This window comes from Dasypus novemcinctus, chromosome X (genome assembly GCF_030445035.2).
Source record: "Dasypus novemcinctus isolate mDasNov1 chromosome X, mDasNov1.1.hap2, whole genome shotgun sequence".
Taxonomy (NCBI): domain Eukaryota; kingdom Metazoa; phylum Chordata; class Mammalia; order Cingulata; family Dasypodidae; genus Dasypus; species Dasypus novemcinctus.
In genome coordinates, this window is record NC_080704.1 from 87,586,024 (window position 1) to 87,607,909 (window position 21,886).

The 21,886-nt window shown below is 39.9% G+C and overlaps 1 protein-coding gene across 2 annotated transcripts in view; it reads left to right on the top strand.

The window, feature by feature from the left end:
• The window catches only part of ATP7A (ATPase copper transporting alpha), a 307,559-nt gene that overhangs the window by 259,372 nt on the left and 26,301 nt on the right, over nucleotides 1-21,886 (top strand). For both annotated transcript variants that reach the window (XM_058291681.2, XM_058291680.1), the window contains 2 exons: nucleotides 19,578-19,724; nucleotides 21,000-21,142. In XM_058291681.2, the coding sequence (XP_058147664.1) occupies nucleotides 19,578-19,724; nucleotides 21,000-21,142 (290 nt within the window). The remainder of the gene's footprint in view (nucleotides 1-19,577; nucleotides 19,725-20,999; nucleotides 21,143-21,886) is intronic.

Below are 21,886 nucleotides of genomic sequence, written 5' to 3' on the forward strand. Positions count from 1 at the left end.
ATATGTAATGTCCTTCCTTGTCTCTAAAAACAGTTTTGCTTTTAAATTATATTTCATCCAATATTACTATAGCTTCCCCAACTTTTTTTTGTTTACTGCATGAGTGGAACATATTTTTCCAGCCTTTCACTTTCTATGTATTGTTATCCTTGGAACTGAGGTTTCTCTTTCAGACAGCAAATAGTTGGCTCATATTTTCTTATCCATTCCACCGGTCTGTGTCTTTTGATTGGGAATTTTAGTCCATTAACATTCAATGTTATTACTGTAAAAAGTTATTATTTCACCCATTTTGACCTTTGGGTTTTATCTGTCATATTTTATTTTTACCACTCTTTTCACACATTTAGTTACTTTTAATGCATAATCTTCATTTCTTGCTTCTCTTTAAGCCTGTCTCTCTCCTGTCTTTTCATTTCAGGCTGTAGCACTCCTTTTAGTTTTTCCAACAAAGCTGGTCTCTTGCTGACAAAATCTCTCAGTTTCTGTTTATTTGTGAATATTCTATACTTACCCTCATCTTTAAAAGACAGTCTTGCTGGATATAATATTCTTGGCTGGCAGATATTCTCTTGCAGTATCCTAAATATGTCATGCCACTGCCTTCTTGCCTCCATGGTTTCTTATGTGAAATCACCACTTAATCTTATTCTGTATCCCTTGTATGTAATGCATAGCTTTTTTCTTGCGGATTTCAGAATTCTCTCTTTGTCTTTTGCATTTGACATTCTGAATAGTATTTGTCTTGGATTTGGTCTATTTGGATTTATTTGGATGAGAATATGTTGGGTTTCTTTTTTTTTTTTTAATTATTTATTTATTTTTTTAAAGTTACATTCAAAAAATATGAGGTCCCATTCAACCCCCCCCGCCCCCACCCCCCACTCCCCCCACAGCAACACTCTCTCCCATCATTGTGACACATCCATTGCACCTGGTAAGTACATCTCTGAGCATCACTGCACCCCTAGTCAATGGTCCACATCATAGCCCACACTCTCCCCCGTTCCATCCAGTGGGCCCTGGGGGGATTTACAATGTCCCGTAATTGTCCGTGAAGCACCACCCAGGATATCTCCTCGTCCCGAAAACGCCTCCACATCTCATCTCTTCCTCCCATTCCCCAAACCCAGCTGCCACCATGGCTATCCTTCCCACACCCATTCCACATTGTCTCTGTGGACATTGGATTGGTTGTGTCCATTGCAAAACTATGTCAAGTGGGGGCTTAGATTCCACATGGATACTGGATGCACTCCTCCTGCTTTCAGTTGTAGACACTCTAGGCTCCATGGTGTGGTGGTTGACCTTCTTCAACTTGATGTTAGCTGAGTGGGGTAAGTCCAATAAATCAAAGTATAGGAGCTGAAGTCTGTTGAGGTTCTGGGCCTGGGTGTCATATTATCAGTCCAGAGATTCAGAACCCCTAAATATATCTAAAACCCCAGCACCAACTACAATTCCATTAAAGTAGCATGCAAATCTTGTGAAGAGAGATCCCCTCTGAGTCCAATTCCATCACTCAGAAACACCAGCTCCAAAGAAGGGCCATCTGCCATGGCAGTGAACCCCATCTGCCATGAGCATAGGACCCGTGGGTCTCTTTATCCCTCAAAAGAACCAATACCTGGGGTTGTATCTACTTTATCTGTCTCTCAGACTCTGCTCAGTTGTGCATAAGGGCATTCCTTCTGACAACCTCCAGACTCTTTTTTAGAGACTCATAGCCTTATATTCTCATTTCTCCTCTCCATTTCCCCCTTACGTTAGGTCAAACAGCATTTTGAAGTCATGTTATTATACGTAGACAGGGATATTCTGCTGATCCATGTTGAACCTTTAATTCAAGGTCCTTTTCTAGTTGCATCGTCAGCTGATATGTGGTAGTGATCCCTCGGTGCCAGGGAGGCTCATCCCCGGGTGTCATGTCCCAGGCTGGGGGGACTGCACTGCATCTACATGCTGAGTTTGGCTGTGAGAGTGGCCACATTTGAGTAACATGAAGGCTGTCAGGAGGAAACTCCCAGGCACAGTGCTACTCTAGTCCTTATTCTTATTGCAGGTGTATAGGCTCAAAAGCATACCCATAAGTATCAGGAGCCCACTGTTGGGCCCTCCTTCCTTCCTGGTTCTTGCTGTTGCACCTGGGGGACTGCCGCTGCTCCCCTAGGGTCCACGACAGTGTCTCCCCGGCCAGGGGCCCAGTACCCACCCACCCCCCCCAGCTATTGTTTTTAATTGTTTCCACTATGAGTATATCTAGACATTACTATATACCCTGGGCATATGCCCTGTATAACACTCCCTGTCAACCATATATATCCTATCAATAACATCCTATATCAGTATTCCTCCGCTGCCATTGTTGAACCACTCTGTGATCCAAAACTTCCCGTAAAGTCAATCCCAACATAATGTTAGCTTCACAAGAGTCTTAGATCACTGAAATTCATATATACAATATACAATACTTCCCCAGATTCACCATAAAACCTTTTCCCTTCCTCAGCGATTTTCACATAACTTGTTCGTATCATATTTCCTGAAACTGATGTACAGATTCCGAGACAATAAGCGAGATGACATCTGTGCTTACTATGTGGTCCATACTTTAGGTTGTACAGTTTTCTAACCTTTTTAGTTATCCTATGTTTTGCCTTATGGTTTACATTATTAGTCTGTCGTCCCCTATATGTTTTTGGAGTAATATTACCTGTTTTATATTCATCTTCGTGTATTCTCACAAAACTCCTCTCTTGCCCCCATATTTACCTTGTTTCCATCCATTCCACATCCATTTTCCCCTCCCCTTGGGGCCCACAACGCCAGCCAATCTCGATCTCCTGAGAGGCCATGTCCAGAGATACTTGTAGCAGTATTCAGGGCCTGACTTTCTCAACTGCCCTAATGCCCTGGGAGCCATCCTTTCTCACTAGAGATACAGTTCTCTCTATTTGACGGCATTAGTCCTCCCCAGGATGTGGGTCCACCCCACCTCTCACTTCTTGGGTCTCTTCCCAATGGTACAACCCACCTTGGCAAAATGAGCCTTCAGCTATTCGCCCTGAGTCCGTCCTGCATCAGACCATACCCCCTGAGCATCCTAAACAGGTAACCCTCCTACTTATACTTTGATACGATTTTCTCAACATTTTGTTCTCATATGTTGGGTTTCTTGAATATGAATATCTGTGTCCTTCACTAGGGTTGGGGAGTTTTCTACTATTATTTCTTCAAAAATTCCCTTCTGCCCCTTTCCTTTCTCTTCCCTTTTTTGGGACACCATGACACATTTGTTTGCATGTCTCTTGCCATAATTTATTTCCCTGAGACCCTGTTCAATTTTTTTCCATTGTTTTCTTCTACTATTCTTTTGTATGTTGACTTTCAGGTGACATGTCTTCAAGTCTACCAGTCCTTTCTTCTGCCTCCTCAAATCTGCCTTTATATGCCTCCAGCGTATTTTTTTCATTTATTTTGCCCTTCATTCCCATAAGATCTGCTATTTAAAATTTTTCTATGTATGCTTTCAGATTCTCCTCTGCTCACCTCAACCTGGGACCTCATATTTGGGAAGCTGTCACTCAACCACTGAATCACATTGGCTTTACTGAGTTGGTTTTATCATTCGTTTTGCTTGTTGTTTTGTGGGGTTTTTTTTGTTCAGGAGGCACCAGAAACCAAACCGAGGACCTCCAATGTGGGAGGCAGGCACTCCTTGAGCCACATCTGTTCCCTCCCATTGTCTTCTTAGTACCCTTAATCTCTTTAGCCATCTCATTGAATATATCAAGGAGATTTGTTTGAACATCTATGATTAACTGTCTCAACTCCTTTATGTCATATGGAGGCTTATTCTGTTCCTTTGACTATGCTATATCTTCCTGTTTCTTAGTATGGATTGTAATTTTTTTTTCATGTCTTGGCATCTGGCCTACTAGATGTATTTATTCTAGGCACAGTTTCTCTCTTTAGTTTATGGCTTTTTTTGTCCTTTTTCCCTTATTTGGTTGTATAGTAGGAGCCGAGGATATAGTTGATAGTGTGATCTGTGGAGGCTGTGTTGCCCCAGGAACTGATGAATCTTCTCATACCTTTCTTCTCTGCCATAGGTAGGGACAGCACTACAGTCATGTGTAATAATCCAAATTATGCAGGCTGAGACTCTGTAGTTGCCTGGAGAGACTGATGAAGCTTAACTTCTCCTGTCTGGGGCATGGTTGGAGCTCCATGTCTGGGCAACGATCTATGCTGTGCATGTCCAAAATGACTGCAGTTGTTCAGTAGACTGACATAGCACTGGTGCCCATTCTTCTTTGTCAGGAGTTGGGATGGACTCTCTGGAGTGCCCAACAATCTAATCCATGTGGGCCAAATGTGCTTGCAGTTGCCCTGAAAGGCTGAGGGAGTACTGTCCCTTCTGTCCTTTACAGAGTGGGGACAGAACCACAGACATCAAACAGTTCAGTCACTGTAGGGGTGAAAGTATCTGCCATTGCCCAGAGAGCCTGAGGAAACAACCAACTTCCTTATTCCTATTGGGGGGTGTGGGTAGATCCACAGGCACCCAACAATTCAGTCTGTGAAGCCCAAATGTGCCTTCCATTGCTCAGGAAGCTGAGGAAACAGCAGCCTCCTCATATCCTACTGGGGGTTGGTATGGATCCATAGGTGCTAACAGTTTAGTCCAAGGAGCCCTAAAGTTCCTGCCATTCCTGGACAGCCTGAGGAAACACCAACCCGTTTCTATCCTATTGGTGGTTGGGCGTAGATCCACAGGCCCTCAACAGTCTAGTCTGTGCAGGATGAAAGTGCCTTCTATTGCCTGGAAAGGCTGAGGAAACACAGCTCCCCTCCTATCCTACTTGGGGACAGAGATTGAGCTACAAGTGTCCAACTGTTCAGTCTCTATGGCCAAAAGGCCTGTAGTTACCCAAAGAGGCTGGTGAAACACTGCTCCCCTCTTGTTCTATTGGGGTTCAGGGTGAAGCCACAGGCACTAAACAGTTGAGTTCATGCAGGCCAGAAGTGCCTGCATTTGCTCTGAGAGGCTGAGGAATCATCAGCTCCTTCCTGTCCTCTGGTGGGGGTGGTGTTGCAGGGGTTGAGATGGAATTAAAGTTGCTCAAGAACCCAGTTCATGCATATCAAAAGCACCTGCAGTTGCCTGGAGAGGCTGAGGAAACACAGCTCCCCTCCTATCCTATTGTCGGGCAAGGATGGAGCTACAGTTGTCTGAGTGTCTGGTCTGTGTGGCCTGAAAGTGCCTGTAGTTTCCAGAGAAGCTGAAGAAACACCAGGTCCCTCCTATCCTGTCATGGTAGAGTGGTGGAGATGGAATCAAAGGCACTCAGCAGACCAGTTCATGTGGGCCATAAGTGCCTGCAGTTGCTCAGAAAGACCGAGGAATAAAAGCTTCTCTCCTATCCTATTGGGGTGTGGGGATGGAGCCCTAGGTGTCCAACTATTCAGTCTTTGCTGACTGAAAGTTTGCCTAGAGAGGCTGTTGCAGGTCTCCTGTAGCAGTTTGATATTGTTTATCAATTCCAAAAATTGGTATTGGATTATGTTTGTAAATTGGTCTGCTCCTCTGGGCATTTTAGATTATATTGAATTCAGAGGATTCACTCTTACTTGATTAAATAATGATTAAGGCTTTGATTGGGCCATGTCAATAGGACTCAAAGAGAAACTGCACCACAGAGAATGGAGGTATGGAGGTTGGAGTTTTTTGAGCTGGAGCCAGGGGAAGTAAACACACAGAGAAGCAGATAAGGCAGAGGCCTCAGGAAGAGAGATGAGCTGTTTGCCTGATAGTCTACAGCTGGCCTTGTGGAAAGAGCAAAGCAGCTGAGCCCAGAGAGAACAGAGCCCTGGGAAGAGAGGAACCCAGTAGGCCTGAACCCTTGCAGACATTGGCAGTTATCTTGCTCCAACATGTGGCAACAGACTTTGGTGAGGGATGTAACTTATGCTTTCTGGCCTGGTAACGTAAGCTTCTACCCCAAATAAATACCCTATATATAAACCAACCGATTTCTGGTATTTCGCATCAGTACTCCTTTGGCTGACTAATACATCCCCCCAGCTTCTTCTGGAAGTTGGGGCAAGAGCCTAGGCTAGGGCTGTAATCTGATCTGGGTGGAAAGAAGCTGGTCCTTACCATCACTGATTTTTTTTTGACAAATCAATTTTATTGATACATATTGATAAAGCATAAATCCATCCAAAGTGTACAGTCTATGGTATTTGGTGTAATCACATATTGTGCATTCATCACTTTCGTCATTCTTAGAGCACTTTCATTATTCCAATAACAATAACACACAACAAACAAAACTCATCACCTCTTAATCTTTCTGTGCTCCCCCGCTGTATATAGCTGCTATTCTTTTTCCCTCTCTTTAGTATATTTGTAATTATATTTTGTAAAAACTGTCTTGTATATACTACATCAGCCATATTTGTGTTTTACATGACAGTATACTACCTTAATAGTCCAAAGGTACAGCTTTTTGCTTTCCTTCTAGTAATATAAATGACCTTAGACTTTCCTTTTCAACCACTGCCATATCCATCTAATAGATCTGCTAGTTAGAAACATCATTATATACTTTCACCATTTCTATTCATTTACAAGCCACCTTTTTACCAATTCTGCACAGAGTAACCATAATCGGCTTTACATTTTCTACCCTCCTCCTATTGTCTGGTGACCTATATTCTAATTATTAACTCCATGAATTTACACAATATACTTAGTTCATAATAGCATAATCATGCCCTATTTGTCCTTTTGTGACACTGTGATTTTTAGTCAGCCCCACTTCTCCTCATGGTGGGGGTGGAGTTAAAATGGCAGCTACCAGTCTCTTTCTGATTTAGACAGGTTCAAACTTTAACTGTCTTTAGGATTATTCTTTAGCTAGCCAAATTTACCATCAGTAGGTGTAGTCAGTGCTTGACTGTCTCTTCTTCCCCTGTTTTTGGGAAATGGAGCCTCCAAATCTAGCCATGTAATAACTCGCAGGGCAGCTTGTGCCACCCAGTGGAGGATGGGCACTGGCCTTCATGGCTTGGAGTGGTCTGCTCACACAGCTTCACTGCAGATGAACAGTCTCCTTCCATTCTTTTAAGGATATCTCATGTTGTTCTTCTCGTCTCCTGGGCCCCCCAAACCAGTGCTGTAGATAGCTCTGTTTTGATTACTAACTGCCCTGTAGGACGAGCTGACTCTTGGAATGCCTTACTCAGCTGCCATCTTTCACCACATTTTCTTTTTCTACTGCCCTGAATGTATTCTATTTTCTATCCATATGGAACTACTTGTAGTTCCTCCTAACATGGTTCCCTTTCATAGTATATATCATCTCGTTTACTCTTTTCCCCTATGTAATATCCTTGTCTGCAGGTTCATCTACCTGGTTAACTTATGTTCATCTTTCAAGACCCAGTTCAAATCTTTGTTCAGTGAAATGCTTAACACACATTCACACAGAGATATTTGTTCTTTTGGAATCATAAATATACTTAATCTCTGTTTTTGTACTAAAAAACTATGTTATAAATTATTTAACTTCCTGTTTCTACTATACTGTGATTTCTTTGTGAAATTCCAATTTCAAATACACTGACACATAGTAAATGTATTCATTTGACAGCTTTTATTGAGTACCTATGTGTCATACTCTGCTTAAGACATTAAACAATCAGCTGTGAGCAAAACAGACAAAGCCCCTTCCTCATGGAGCTTATATTCTGGTGAGATAACATAAGGAGGTGAGGAAATAAATAAGAAAATATAGTATGTCAGATAGAGATAGTGCTATGGACTAAAATAAAGTAGAGTAAGTGGTATATGGAATACTGGGAGTAGGGGGTACTATTTCATATAGGTTGATCAGGGTAGACTTCATTGACAATGTGGTATTTAAGCAAAGACCTGACAGGAGTGAAGGAGAAAATGATATGAATATCTATGACAAGAATATTCTACGCAAGAGGAATAGTAAGTACAAAAGCCTTGAAACAGGCACGTGCTTGTCTTTTCTGAGGAACAGGAAGGATACCAGTGTGGCTAAACCAGAATAAATGAGTGGGAAAGGGGTAAGAGATGAGGTCAGAGAGCTTGTGGGTGGTCTATATCGTGGAAGGGTATTAGGAAGACTTTGACTTTTACCCTGAGATGGGACGTCATTTGAGGGTTTTGAGTAGAAGAGTAACAGAAACTGACTTAATGTGTTAAAAGTATTATTTTGGTTGCCCTGGAGAAGTTAGACTTGAGAGGGGACCAGGGAAAAGCAGGGAAATGAGTTAGGGGCTCATAATTCAGATGGCTTGGACCCATGTGGTAACAATAGAGATGGTAAGAAGTGGTCAACTTCTGTATGTACCTTAAAGGGAGAGCTCAGGGAAGCAGATTTGACCCAATGGATAGGGAGTCCGCCTACCACACAGGAGGTCCAAGGTTCAAACCCAGGTCCTCCTGACCCATGTGATGAGATGGCCCATGCGCAGCGCTGATGCACGCAAGGAGTGCCGTGTCACACAAGGGTGTACCCCACAAAGGGGAGCCCCACACACAAGGAGTATGCCCCGTAAAAAGAGCCACCCAGTGTGAAAAAAGTGCAGCCTGCCCAGGAATGGCACCGCATACACGGAGAGCTGATGCAGCAAGATGACACAACAAAGAGAGACACAGATTCTGGGTGCTGCTGACAAGAATACAAGTGGACACAAACGAACACACAGTGAATGGACACAGAAAGCTGACAACTGGGCAGTGGGGGAGAAGGGGAGAGAGATTTTAAAAAAAGGGAGAGCTGATATATTTGCTCATGGATTGGATATGGGGTATGAGAGAAGCAAGAATCAAGAATTATGCCAAAATTTTTGACCTAGGCAATTAGAAAGATGGTGTTACCATTTAAATAAGGTGGGGAAAACCACAGGAGGGGCAGTACTGGGGAGAAGATTGAGAGTTCAGTTTTTGTTATGTTAAGTTTGAGTGCCTATTAGACAAAGCCATATAAGTGAAGATATCAAGTGACCAGTTGGCTATACAAGTCTGGAGTTTAAGGAAACAGACTGGGTAGTAGATATATAGATAAATCTATATATAGATTTGAGAGTCATCCATTTAGACATCTGCTCTATCCAATACTGTAGCCACTTGTCATATGGGACTATTTAAATGTAAATTAAGTAAAAGTGAATTAAATTGAGAATATAGCTCTTCAATAATAATAAACATGTCTTAACTTGCCAAAGAGCTGCCAATACAAAGTATGAGAAATAGGTTGACTTTTATAAAGAGGATTTATTTGGGATAAAGCTTACAGTTCCATGGCTGTAAAATGTCCAAATCAAGGCACCATGGAGATGATTTCTTACCAAAGTCAGACACTATTGATCCTAGCTTCCTGCCATGTGGTGGTAAGGCAATACAGCAGGTTTGCTGGTTTCTTTCTCCTTTCTCCTTGAACTTAGCTGTGGCAAAGCAGTCATCTCTCCCTGGACCACAGTTCCTTGAGGGGCTTCTCTCCTTGAGCTCAGCTGTGGGCGAACCTGGAGTCTTTTCTCTCACATGGTCAAATCAAATATGGCAGAGCTCCCTTTTCCTGTCTCTCGTTTATATCAGACTCAGCAAAAGGGCAGAGATTCAACCTGAGTCAGGTCTCACTGATGTAGTCCCATAAAAAACAATGTAATCAAGTGCTCTAAAGTGAATCGAATGCAATCAAAGGTATCACACCCACAGGAATAGATTAGTTTAAGAACATAATCTTTTTGGATTCACAACGGAACTTCAAATTGTTGCACCATGTTTCAAAGCTCATTAGCCGTATCTGGTTAGTGGCTACAGTATTAAACAACAGAATATGGAACCTTTCCATCACTACAGAATGTTATATTGGACAGTGTGATTTTAAATAGTACTTAAACCCATGAGACTAGATTAGATCCCAAAGGAATGAGAGTAGATAGAGGGGAAAAATGGGGATTAAGGACTGATCCCCAGGGCACATTAAAATTAAGAGGTCAGGGAGATGAGAATGCATGAGCAAAGAAGACTGAGAAGGAATGGCCACTGAGAAGGTAAATCATAAGAATGCCTTGTCCTAGAAGCCAATCAAAGAGTATTTCAAGAAAGCTAGAGTAAACAACTGTGTTAAATGCTGCTCATGAGGCTAGTAAGATGAAGACTGAAAATTAACAATTGGGTTAAAGTAAAGGTCACTGGTGTCCTGTGTGAACACTTTCCTTGGAGTAATAGAGACAAAGTCTTTTGGAGTGGGTTCATAAGAGAGTGGGAATATATGAATTGAAGACAGTCAGTAGAGATGACACTTTTAAAATGTTTTGCTATATACAGAAGCAGAGAAGTGGGGCAGTAGCTAGAGAGGTAGGTGAGATCAAGAGAGAAGTTTTTAAGCTGAGATGATGTATAGTAGGCTTGACTGCTGATAAGAACAATCCAATGGAAATCAAACATTTGATTTTGCAGGAGAGTGAGGGGAGAATTGCTGAAGAGAGAGTCTAGAATAGGCAAGAAGAGGGGTATAGCAGTTTGACCTAGTTATGAATTCCAAAACTAGATATTGGATTGTGTTTGTAAACTGGTCTGAATCTGGGCATGACTAAGTTCTGATTAGGTCTTTGATTGGGCCATGTCATTAGGGCATGGCAAAGGACAGAGTTGAGGTTTTTGATGTTGGAGTTTGAAGCTGAAATCTTAAGCTGGAGCTCCGGGAAGTAATCTCACAAAGGAAAGAGAAGCCAGCCCCAGGAATGGAGTAACCCTAGGGCCTAGAAGAAAGGAAACTTGAACCCAGAGAGAAGCAAGACCCTGGAAGGGAGGAATCCAGGAGGTCTGAACTCTCACAGTCATCGACAGCCATCTTGCTCCAATACAGGAAAATAGACTTTGGTGAGGGAAGTTACTTTTTTTTTTTTTTTTTAAGATTTTTCATTTATTCCCCCCCCCCCCCCATTGTCTGCTCTCTGTGTCCATTCGCTGTGTGTTCTTCTCTGTCCACTTGCATTCTTGTCAGCAGCACTGTGAATCTGGGTCTCTTTTTGTTGTGTTATCTTGCTGTGTCAGCTCTCCGTGTGTGTGGCACCACTTCTGGGCGGGCTGTACTTTTTTCACATGGGGCGGCTCTCCATGCAAGGTGCACTCCTTGTGCATGGGGCTCCCCTATGTGGGGGACACCCCTGCGTGGCACGGCACTCCTTGCATGCGTGAGCAACTGTGCGTGGGCCAGCTCACCTCATGGGTCAGCAGGCCCTGGGTTTGAACCCTGGACCTCCCATATGATAGGTGAATGCTCTATCAGTTGAGCCAAATCCACTTCCCAGTAAGGGAAGTAACTTACACTTTATGGCCTGGTATCTGTAAACTCCTCCCCAAATAAATACCCTTTATAAAAACCAACCAATTTCTGGTATTTTGTGTGAGCACCCCTTTGGCTGACTAATACAGAATTTCATACTGAGGAGTAGGAAAGTGCTCTTGCAGTTACTGAAATGCTGAAATGATTTTATAAATGGATAAGGGGTATTTTTTTTTTGGAGGAATTGTGAGATGCTTGGAAGAATAGTCCTACAGTGCTTTGAAGAGACTTGTTAGCAATATGAATGCTAAGAAGACTTTTTATGATGCCTTAGAAGTAGATGCTGAACTATTATTGGAAACTGGAGGAAAGGTGGTCCATCTTTTAAAGTCATAGAGAACTTAGCAAGATTACCTCCTGGTATTTTATGGAAGACAGAATTTAAAAATGGTGAGCCTGGGTGTTTAGCTGAAGAAATTTCCAAAGTAAACCTGGAGAATGCAGCTTGGCTTCTGCTTGCAGCTTATAGTAAAATGCTAGATGACAGAGATATGCTGAGGACTAAACTGTTGGCCACAAAGAAAACAGAAACTGATTCTGGAAATTCCAAGCCTCTGGAATTCAAGCTCCCAGATGAAAGTTACCCATTTGAGGACTTAACTAAATTTGGAACTTATAAATCAGGATTGAAGATGCAGTTATCTCGGAAAGACTGGCAGAAAGTCTTACTGTCTGATGGCTTGGACTCCTGCTTCTTGCATGCTAAACCAACAAGGTTTTTGAGAGAACTGTATGAACAAAACCACTGTCAGCTTGGATTGAAAGGGACATGGAAAGGAGAGATTGAAGGAGAAACAACTTTAAGAGGAAAGCCATGGAAGCTGAGATCTGGAATTAGGACATCATCTTGGGCCAAGAGGGGAACCCCACCCATGTGTACAGAGAAGGTTAGTTTGCCCCAGCAGGTGAAGAGGGTGGATATTCTTGTCTGATGTTCTGGGAGACTTTTGCTTCCCCAGGTACAAAGAGGGTGGAGCACATTCCCCAAGGATTAGGGCAGTTAAGGTCAGCACCCCACAGGTCTGAGTGGGATGAACCTGTCCCCCAAAGGTTAGAGAAGTCCAGGTTGTCAACTCGTTGCTCTGAGAGGGTTGAGCCTGTATGCTAAAAGTTAGGGAAGGCCACGTGGTCAACTCATTGCTCTGAGTGGACTGAGCCTGTATGCCAAAGGTTAGGGGGAATTTTGTCCTCACATCACTGTACTAGGAGGGTTAAGAGTCTAACCCAAAGATTGGGTCAGGTGTGGCAATCACCCCAACACTCTTGGAGAGTGAGATCTGGAACTTGGTCGATACCCAGATGCTTGATGAGGGTAGAACCAAGAAAATGGCTGTTGGGCAAGCATGTGGAAAGGGTTCCCATAAGGTACCAAGGAGAGGAAATTATAATCTTAAGAATGACTCTCAGACTGAAATCCATTGGAGGATACCCTGCAGGTTTACTGAACTGTAGAGGACCAGTAACTCATGTTTTCCTCCCAGTTTCTCCTTATCGTAATGAAAATGTTTATCCTTTGTCTGTCCATTTGTGTATTGGAAACAGATAAATTGTTTTGTAAGTTTCAGAGGTCTATAGCAGACAGGACTTTGCCCCAAGACAAATTGTATTTCTTTAAATTGATTGTGATATGATTTAGTACTTACATTGTTACTAATTTAAGATTTTTTCAAATATTGTAATGTCTTTTTGGAATTCAGAGGATGAAGTGTAGCAGTTTAATATGGTTATGAAGTCCAAAAATAGATACTGGATCATGTTTGTAATCTGGTCTGTACCTAGGTGTGATTGTGTTATGATTGGGGCTTTGATTGGGCTATGTCATTAGGGTGTTCAGTCCTTACCCCTTGGTGGGTGGGGACTCACAGATAAAAGGCATGGCAGAGGAGACAGAGTTGAGGGTTTCTGATGTTGGAGTTTGGTGCTGAAGTCTTAAATTGGAGCCATGGGAAGTCCGCACGCAGAGCAAAGAGAAGCATGCCCCGGGAAGAGAGGACCTGAGCCAGGAGAAGAACACAGAGGAATAGAGATGGCTCTTTAGACACAGCAGAAACCCCAGGGAGAGAGACAGAGCTATTCACCTGATAGTCTACAGATGACCTTGTGGAGAGAGGCAAAGTCTAGAGAGCCTCATAGTCAACAGCTGACCTTGTGGAGAAAACAGAGGTGCTCAGCCCAGAAGAACCCAGGAAGCCTGAACCCTTATAGACATCAGCAGCCATCTTGCTCCAACACATGCAAATAGACTTTGGTGAGGGAAGAAACTTATGCATTATGGCCTGGTATCTGTAAGCTCCTACCCCAAATAAATACCCTTTATAAAACCCAACCAATTTCTGGTATTTTTCATGAGCACCCCTTTGAGCACAAGGGATATCTAGTGGACAAGTAGAGAGGTTGACCTTGGAGCAGGGGCTGTTAATAATAGAAGAGAATGGACATTATATGGGCATAGGCAAAGATAGTTGGGTATATGTGGTGATGAGAGCTTGTGAAAATTCTCTTCTATTTTCTTTTTGTAGTAGGAAACAAAGTCATCATCTGGTATGAGAATGGAGGAGGAAAAGTTGGACATTTGAGGGCAAAAGAGAGGTATGATACAGCTGTCTAAAAAAAATGGAGAATGAATGAAAAAATGTAGTAGAATTGCCAGACAACACTAAGGGACCACTTAAAGTTAGTGGTTGCAGGCTTAAAATGAGACAAGTTGACATGGATATATGCTTTCATCCAATCATATTGATCTGATGCACAATAAATATTTTGAGTTTAGTTGAATTGTTTTGGAAGGTCAAAGGAAAACCTTTAATGAGAATGTCACATTTGGACTGGCTCTTAAAGAATATGATGGAATTTGCCATTTGGAGGGGAAGGAGAAAGACATTCCAGATGGAAACAGCAACATGTGTGAATGCCCAGAGTCATGAAAGAGTAGAGTGTGTTTCTAGGAAATTTGAAAATCACTATTGTAAGCTATGTTTTACCAAATACACAATATAGTGGCTCTGCAAGGTTAGCTGGGAAGAGCTTGCTTGTCTCTCATGGGGTTGTTATAAAAATTAAATGAGTTCCAACAGAGAGTGCAGTGAAAAGCTAAGCACGGCTGCCTTCCCTAGGTGCTCCAGGCTCTCTGGCCTTAGCTAGTGGGTGAGCTGGGGGTCCCAGGGATGGTCTATAGTCCCTGCCCTATGGAGACCCAGAACTCTCACTGCTATTGCTAACTGGACCCCACTGGCCACCTGGTTTCCTTGCTCAAACTTGTTGGGCAGCGGCTAAGCCCCCGCCAAGCCACTGAGGATGTGGCCTCTTTGGGCGTCAGACACCATGGGAAGAGAAGAATGGTGGCTATGAACACCGTGGAGAACCATTAGGCACCTCGAGGGCCCAGAAGGTGGAGTCTGCATAGACTCGAGTTTGGCTCTTCTTCAGACCTGGGGTGATTACTCCATCCCAATTGGACAAAATACCACTTGGCTCCAATAACAATGGACAAGGCCTTAATGGGCCTGGAAGATGAGCAGAACCCTGGACGATGACAGGTGGATGATTAGTGGACCATTGGTTGGCTAGTCATCATTCTGCCAGACCTTGCTTGATATTGGAAGAGAGAAATAGTAGAATAGTGTGCAATATTTGGCCAATAAGAAGTGCCCATCACCCTTTGGGAAGATTTACTGGCTGTTTATAGAAGGCCTGTGTATACAATATGAAAAAGCTGCTCTCAGCTTTCCCCCCAACCTTTTAAAAGAAAACTTTTGCTACATCTAAGCTTTCTAGATGTAAAGAGGCTGCTGATATATGATAAAGTAGAGTTAGAAAATCACACATCTTGTAATGATCATTTGTTAAAAAATCATAGAAAAACGTCTTCTGGAAATGACTTTGAGATGGAATTTAGATGGCATCTGGAAGTGACACTGGGAGCAACACATCCATGCTTGTTCTGTGGGCTAGAGGACATGGAGCAGTAAAGACTGAGAAGTAGAAGAGAAGAGAAGGTTCTATGCCAGACTGGCCATATTTAGAAGATATTTTCATATTCTAACCCTTGTTCTGTATGTCATTTTATTCCTCACTACTCCATATATAGTTGACACAACTAAGTACTTTAAAAAAGTATCTCCTCTTCCCAGATGTTCTGAAGTGTCTGACATTCGTTAAAAGTAGAGGTAGTAAAAGAACACATTTTGTAAATATCTTTTTGTTAAAATTCATATGAAATGTTGTGGGGGTTTTCGGAATAGTGAAACCGGTTCTCTGAATAATTCACATTTTGTGCACTGGTTTGGGGGAGGAAGGATAAAGTAGTGCAAAGGGCTCTATGCTTCTGTATTTATAATGGGGCAAGATTAACCATTGTCCCTATGTTCGTGTATTTGGTTTTTTACTTTGCTGTGTATATAGTGTATATAATGGACAAACATGTCATAATTTACAACATCTAGTCTTCCAGCTCTTAAAAGAGGTTGCCAGAGTATGACAAAAATAGTAAATTAATACATTTTGTGTTAAAATTCCTAGGAAAGATTGTCTTCTGAAAACTTGAGCATTATCGTGCACAGGGAAGGATGGTGGAGGAGGGATAAAAGGAAAGGGTTTTAGTCCAGAATGTTAATATTTAGAAGATACTTTCAGATTATAACTTGTTAAATGTCTGCTCTTTATATAGTGGACAAAATAAGTCCTTATTTGAAACATCTATTCTGCCTAGATGTTTAGAAGTGCATGATATATGTTAAAAATAGAAGTAGTAAAATATTAATTTGTAAATATTGTTTTGCTCAATTTCTTAGGGAATACTGTCTTTTGGAAGTGGGATTGTTAAAGCATCTCTGAGCAGCATCCTAATGTCTATATACTCATTTATTGGTTTAGAGGAGGTGGGAGGGAAGCAATTGCAAAAGGTAATATATTATTATGTCCATACTTGGACAATTTCAGACAAAGCTTTTTCTGCATGTTCTGTGCATTCTGTTTGGTTTATATATATAGTGGACAAATGAGCCCTTATTTTGCAACATCTAGATGTTAAAGAGGTTGACAGCGTATGACAAAATAGAGTTAATAAAATTAGCATGTTTTTCACTCTTTGTGTTGAAATTCATTAGAAAGCTTATCTTTTGTAAATGACTTTTGGGTATGAATTTGTTCAGCCACCTCTAAGTGTTACACTTGCCTGTACTTGTCCACTGAACTGGTAGTGGAGAAAAGGAAGTGAGGAGGGAATGATTCCAGGCCAAGATGGTCATGTTTAGGAGGTATCTCAGATTATAACCTTGTTATGTGTGTGCAATTTTATTTAACAATACTATGTATGTAGTGGACAAGTAAGTTCTTACTTGAAATATCTTGTCTTTCTAAATATTTTAGAAGTGGTTGATATGCTTAAAAATAGAGGTAGTAGAAGAACACTGTAAATAGCTTTTAAAAATTGGTGGGAAATATTGTCTTTAGAAATGGAACTGTACTCTTGTTCATTGGTTTGAAGGAGGTGGGAGGGAAGAAGGTGCAAAAGGTGTTTGTTAATGTGTACAAGAAAATTTTCTGATCATCTGTTGCCCTGTATGTTATGTACATTCATTTAACTTTGCTATACTGTATGTTATGTACATTCATTTAACTTTGCTATACTGTATATATTGTGTATATATTGGACAAACGAGTCCTAATTTTATAATAACTGCTCTTTAGCTATTAATGAGGATGCCAATGTATAGCAAAAGTAGAGTTAGTAAACTAACACATTTTGTACAGTTTGTGTTAAAATTCATAGAAAAGCTGTTTGCTGAAAATGGCTTTTGGAAATGAAATTGCAAAACCACATATAAGTGATAAATGTGCCTGTAACTCATCCACAGGGTTAGTAGTAGAGAGAAGGGATTGGGATAAATGAAGGGTTCTAGATCAGATTGTTTCTATTTAGAAGTCACTTTCAAATATAACCAGTTACATGTGTATAGTTTATTCAACACTGCTGTGTATATAGTGGACAAATTTAAGTTCTTATTTGAAACATCTAGTCCTTCTAGATGTTTAGAGGTGCACAACGTATGTTAAAAGTAGAGGTAGTGAAATCACATATTGTTGATACCGTTTTGTTAAAATTCGTATGAAAGATCTTTTGGAAATGGAATGGTCAAACCACCTCCAGAGCAGTACATACATACTGTGTTTGTGCTGTTTCAGGGAGGAGGGAGAAGGAAGCACCAAAGGCTCTAAGCCAGTAAGTCTATAGTTTAGACAAGATAAACAATCATCCTATATGTTCTGTGCATTTTGTTTTACTTTGCTATGTATAGTGTATATAATGGGCAAACGAGTCCTGATTTTATATCATCTAGTCTGTCTTGATGTTAAAGAGGTTGCAAGTATATGACAGAAGTAGAGTTAGTAAGCTAATACATTTTGTGTATTTTTTGTTATTCATAGGGAAGACTTTGTTGAAAATGACAGAATTTTATTTGTGGAAGCAAAATTGTTTAAAAAAAATCCCCTCTAATCATTGCCGATGCAACCACTGAGTTGACAGAGGTCAGAAGGGAAAGAATTCTAGGCCAGAATGTTCTTATTTAGAAGATACTTTCAAATTATATCCTTTGTTACGTGTGTGGTTTATTCAATGCTACTGGATGTATTATGGACAAACAAGTCCTTATTCGAAACATCTAGTCTTTCTAGATGTTTAGAAGTATACAACGTATGTTAAAGTAGAGAGTATAAAATAATGCCTTAAATATGTTTTCTGTTAATACATAGGAATGGCTGTATTTGGGGAATGGAATGGTTAAACTGTATGTCTTAGAGCAGTATGTTTATCGGGTGGTAGTAGGGGCAGGGAAGGAAGTGCACAGGGAAAGGTTCTTTGCCTGTGAGTTGTGAGACAAGTTCAGATTGACCATCGTTCTATATAGGCATTTTAATTATTGCTGTGTATTAAAGGTCCTGAAGTCCAAGTTTGCAAAAAATAGACATCATAAAATCATCCCTATATAAAGGTTCTTGTTTTAGTTTTAGGATGGACTGTTTTCTGGGAGTTACCTCTGTCAATCCATATCTTGGAGCTGGATGGATTCCTGTACTTAGTCATTGAAGTGGTGGACAAGGAAGAAGAGGAAGGGCAAAGGAAAGGGCTCCTTGGTGGAATCTCTACATCTAGAAGACAGTTGTAGATTATAACCATAGTTCTATATATGCATTTTTTTTGGTAAAACAACTGTGTTGATTGCAGATATGGTTCATTCTTTACTTCACATCTAAGCTTTTTAGATATCTTGAGGTGACAATGTATGACAGAAAGTAGAGCTAGTGAATTAATGAATTTATAAATATCTTCTTGTTAAATTAATAGAAAAGAAGCATCATTGATTTGGAATTGTTAAACCACCTCTGAGCAGTATGCACTAGGACTTTTCATTAAATTGGCTGTAGAGGGGCAGAAGGAGGTACAGGGGGAGGGGTGTATGTAGATGTGTTCGTATTTCCATCTTGATGCTGACTATTGATGTGTCTGCACATCTCTTGGCTATACCATAGGAAAATATTGTTAAATCAATAGAAACATACATTCTTGCTAATAATTCAATATAAATCTGATAATGAATTCTCTTAAAAGGATTATACTTATTGTCCTTTATTGCTTTATGTCTCATTTTAAATGGAGCCTTAAGGGAGCATAGTATTGTAACTCTTACAGTATTTATAGAGGCCTGTTGCCATTTTTTGTCTTAGGAAATATTTGTCCCCAATAAAGGCAGGAATACATTTTTTTCCCTAATTGACATGGTGTCATATATTCTTGGTTATCACAATACCTCCATGGCTTTGGGGCTTTGAATTGGTAAATATTCATGATATGTGAAAAAGCATGATAAATTCTGTGTGATCTCGACCACATAAAAATATATGCTCAGTTGTATATATACATACATAGGACCTAGAAGGTTATGTCAAACTATAAACTGCTTGTGATTCTAAATGACTTTTGTGGTCTTTGCTTCTTGTGTTTTTCAGTTTTCTATATTGCACAATTAAAAGTTTGGAAAAAAAAGTTTAACTGAGCTTACTAAATGCTATTTCTTTTTTTTTTTTTTCTGAGAAGGATGATTTGTTATGACTGACTGGGCCCGGCAGACTCCTGTCCAAAAAGCTGAGCCAACTAAATGCTATTTCTGCACTTTCTTTCAGATGTTCTTAATGCTCAACAGTACAAAGTCCTCATTGGTAATAGGGAGTGGATGATTAGAAATGGTCTTGTTATTAATAATGATGTAGATGATTCCATGTCTGAACATGAGAGAAAAGGTCGGACAGCTGTACTGGTGGCGGTTGATGGTAAGCTTTTTCCTTGCTATGATTCAGTATCGTGATCTCATGTATTGCTTTATGTGTTATTTTGGGGAGACTTCTGAACTATGAGGGCTATTCAAGAACAACTTTAATACAAAGTGAAAATGGTAGCAATGCATGTTACTGATTAATTTGAAAATCTGTTGCATTTGCCTGGCTTTATTGTTTTCTTCCCTAGCCTACATTTGAAGGAAATAGGTAATCAATGATTTTTAAACACCTAAAAAATAGCATAACATTAAAATAATAGCAAAGAAAAATAACACCCATAATCCTATCATCCTAACTCAGTGTCAGTTTTAATATCATATATTCCATTCCTGTTTTTGTTCTGATAGTAGTTATTTTTACAGAATTATAATATCAGTACAGATATTTTTAAGTGGGTTCATTTTATTATATGTAAATTATATCCCAGTTAAAATTTAGTAGAAATTTAAAAATCTCCTGTATACATACTGTTTTATTCTGCTTCATTGTACTTAATAATACATATTTTCTAATATTGCTACATAACTATATTTTAATGCTACATTATTTATTGAACTTAAATACCATAGTTAGCTTAATAATTCCCCTGTTGTTGGAAATTTCGGCTATTTATATTTCATTATTATAAATAACACTACAGTAAACATCTTTTGTCATTTTAGGTGTTTTTGGTTGTTGTTAAATTATTTCCCAGGGTAAATTTCCAGCAGTGAGATTGAGTCAACATTTATAATCCTTGCTAACTATGAAGACAGTATCTTTGGATTCAGCAAAAAGTACAAAATATCATTTTACTTTCATTTTTTTAAAAATAGATAAAAGAAGTACTTGCAGTGATTTTTTTCCCACCATGAAATGCCATTTCTCTCTCTACCCCTCAACCTTAAAATTTCTTTTAAAAGTATTAGATTTGTTATTAAGAACAACAAAACATCCTTTCAGTTTCATTTGCCTTTAAATCAGCTAATATGTTTGGGGCTTTTGTTAAATACTATTCTAAGGAAAGAAAAAGGGTCTTTTAGTAACCACTAAGAACTCTCTTTTCATTTTCTTGTTACTACCCTCATTAGTAACACCTACTTCAGTCTGTGAAATTCTTATAACCAAATATGGAGGTTTGTTGAAGTATTTATGGTATATAGTCTGTGTGAAATCAGATATTTTGAGTTGTGGTGAACAACTTAATAAAATCCATTTAATTTTGAAATTTTAAGTCAGAATATTATTCTACTTTCTCCATCTTTAAAACTTCTGCTGCTGCTATTCTAGATGAACTGTGTGGGTTGATAGCCATTGCTGATACAGTGAAGCCTGAAGCAGAATTGGCTGTTCATATTCTGAAATCTATGGGTTTAGAAGTAGTTCTGATGACTGGAGACAACACTAAAACAGCTAGATCTATTGCTTCTCAGGTAATTGGTTTACTTAGCTGTTTGGGTGGGGGTATGTGGTAAATTCTAATTCTTCATATATATTTTCTTTCTTGCCTTCAGAGTCTAAAAGAGTTCATATTACCTGTTATTTTCATTATCACCCTTAACTGGTTCCTTAAGAAAGAATTGGCAAGTCAAATTGGAAGTACTTTGGACTTTGTGTGTTACTTTTACAGTAAAAAAGCTATTTGCTTAGTTTATGGGATTTTTGAGTGACACTATATACCAGTGTTTGTTTATGTTTCCCCTGAAATGTTCATATTTATCCCCAGGGCTGCTAGCCTAAACCAGGCTTTCATCATCTCATGCCTAAAACACTGCAGTAGTTTCATGCACTTTGCCCTCTAGGCCATCTACAGCCAGAGTGATGAAACAGTCTTCCTGATGCACCACTTTTACATATCATTTCTCTCCTACTGATCCCCAAATTTTCCTTACCTCTAAAACTTTTCTCATACTATTTTCTACTTTGAAATGCTATCTCCCTCTTTTTTTAAATAACACAAGTAATATATAAATACTTTCTTGATATTAAAAACAATACAGCAGGAGATAAAGCTAAAGATTTGTTACCCTTTTCCTGTGGTCCTAGTCTGGTCCTATTCCCCCAGACTTTTTTCATATGTTCATACACAAATGTATAGCTCTGGTATTTTCAATATAAATTGGATCATTTTGTATAAATTGTTCATCAGTTTGCTTTTTTATGTGTAGAAATATGTC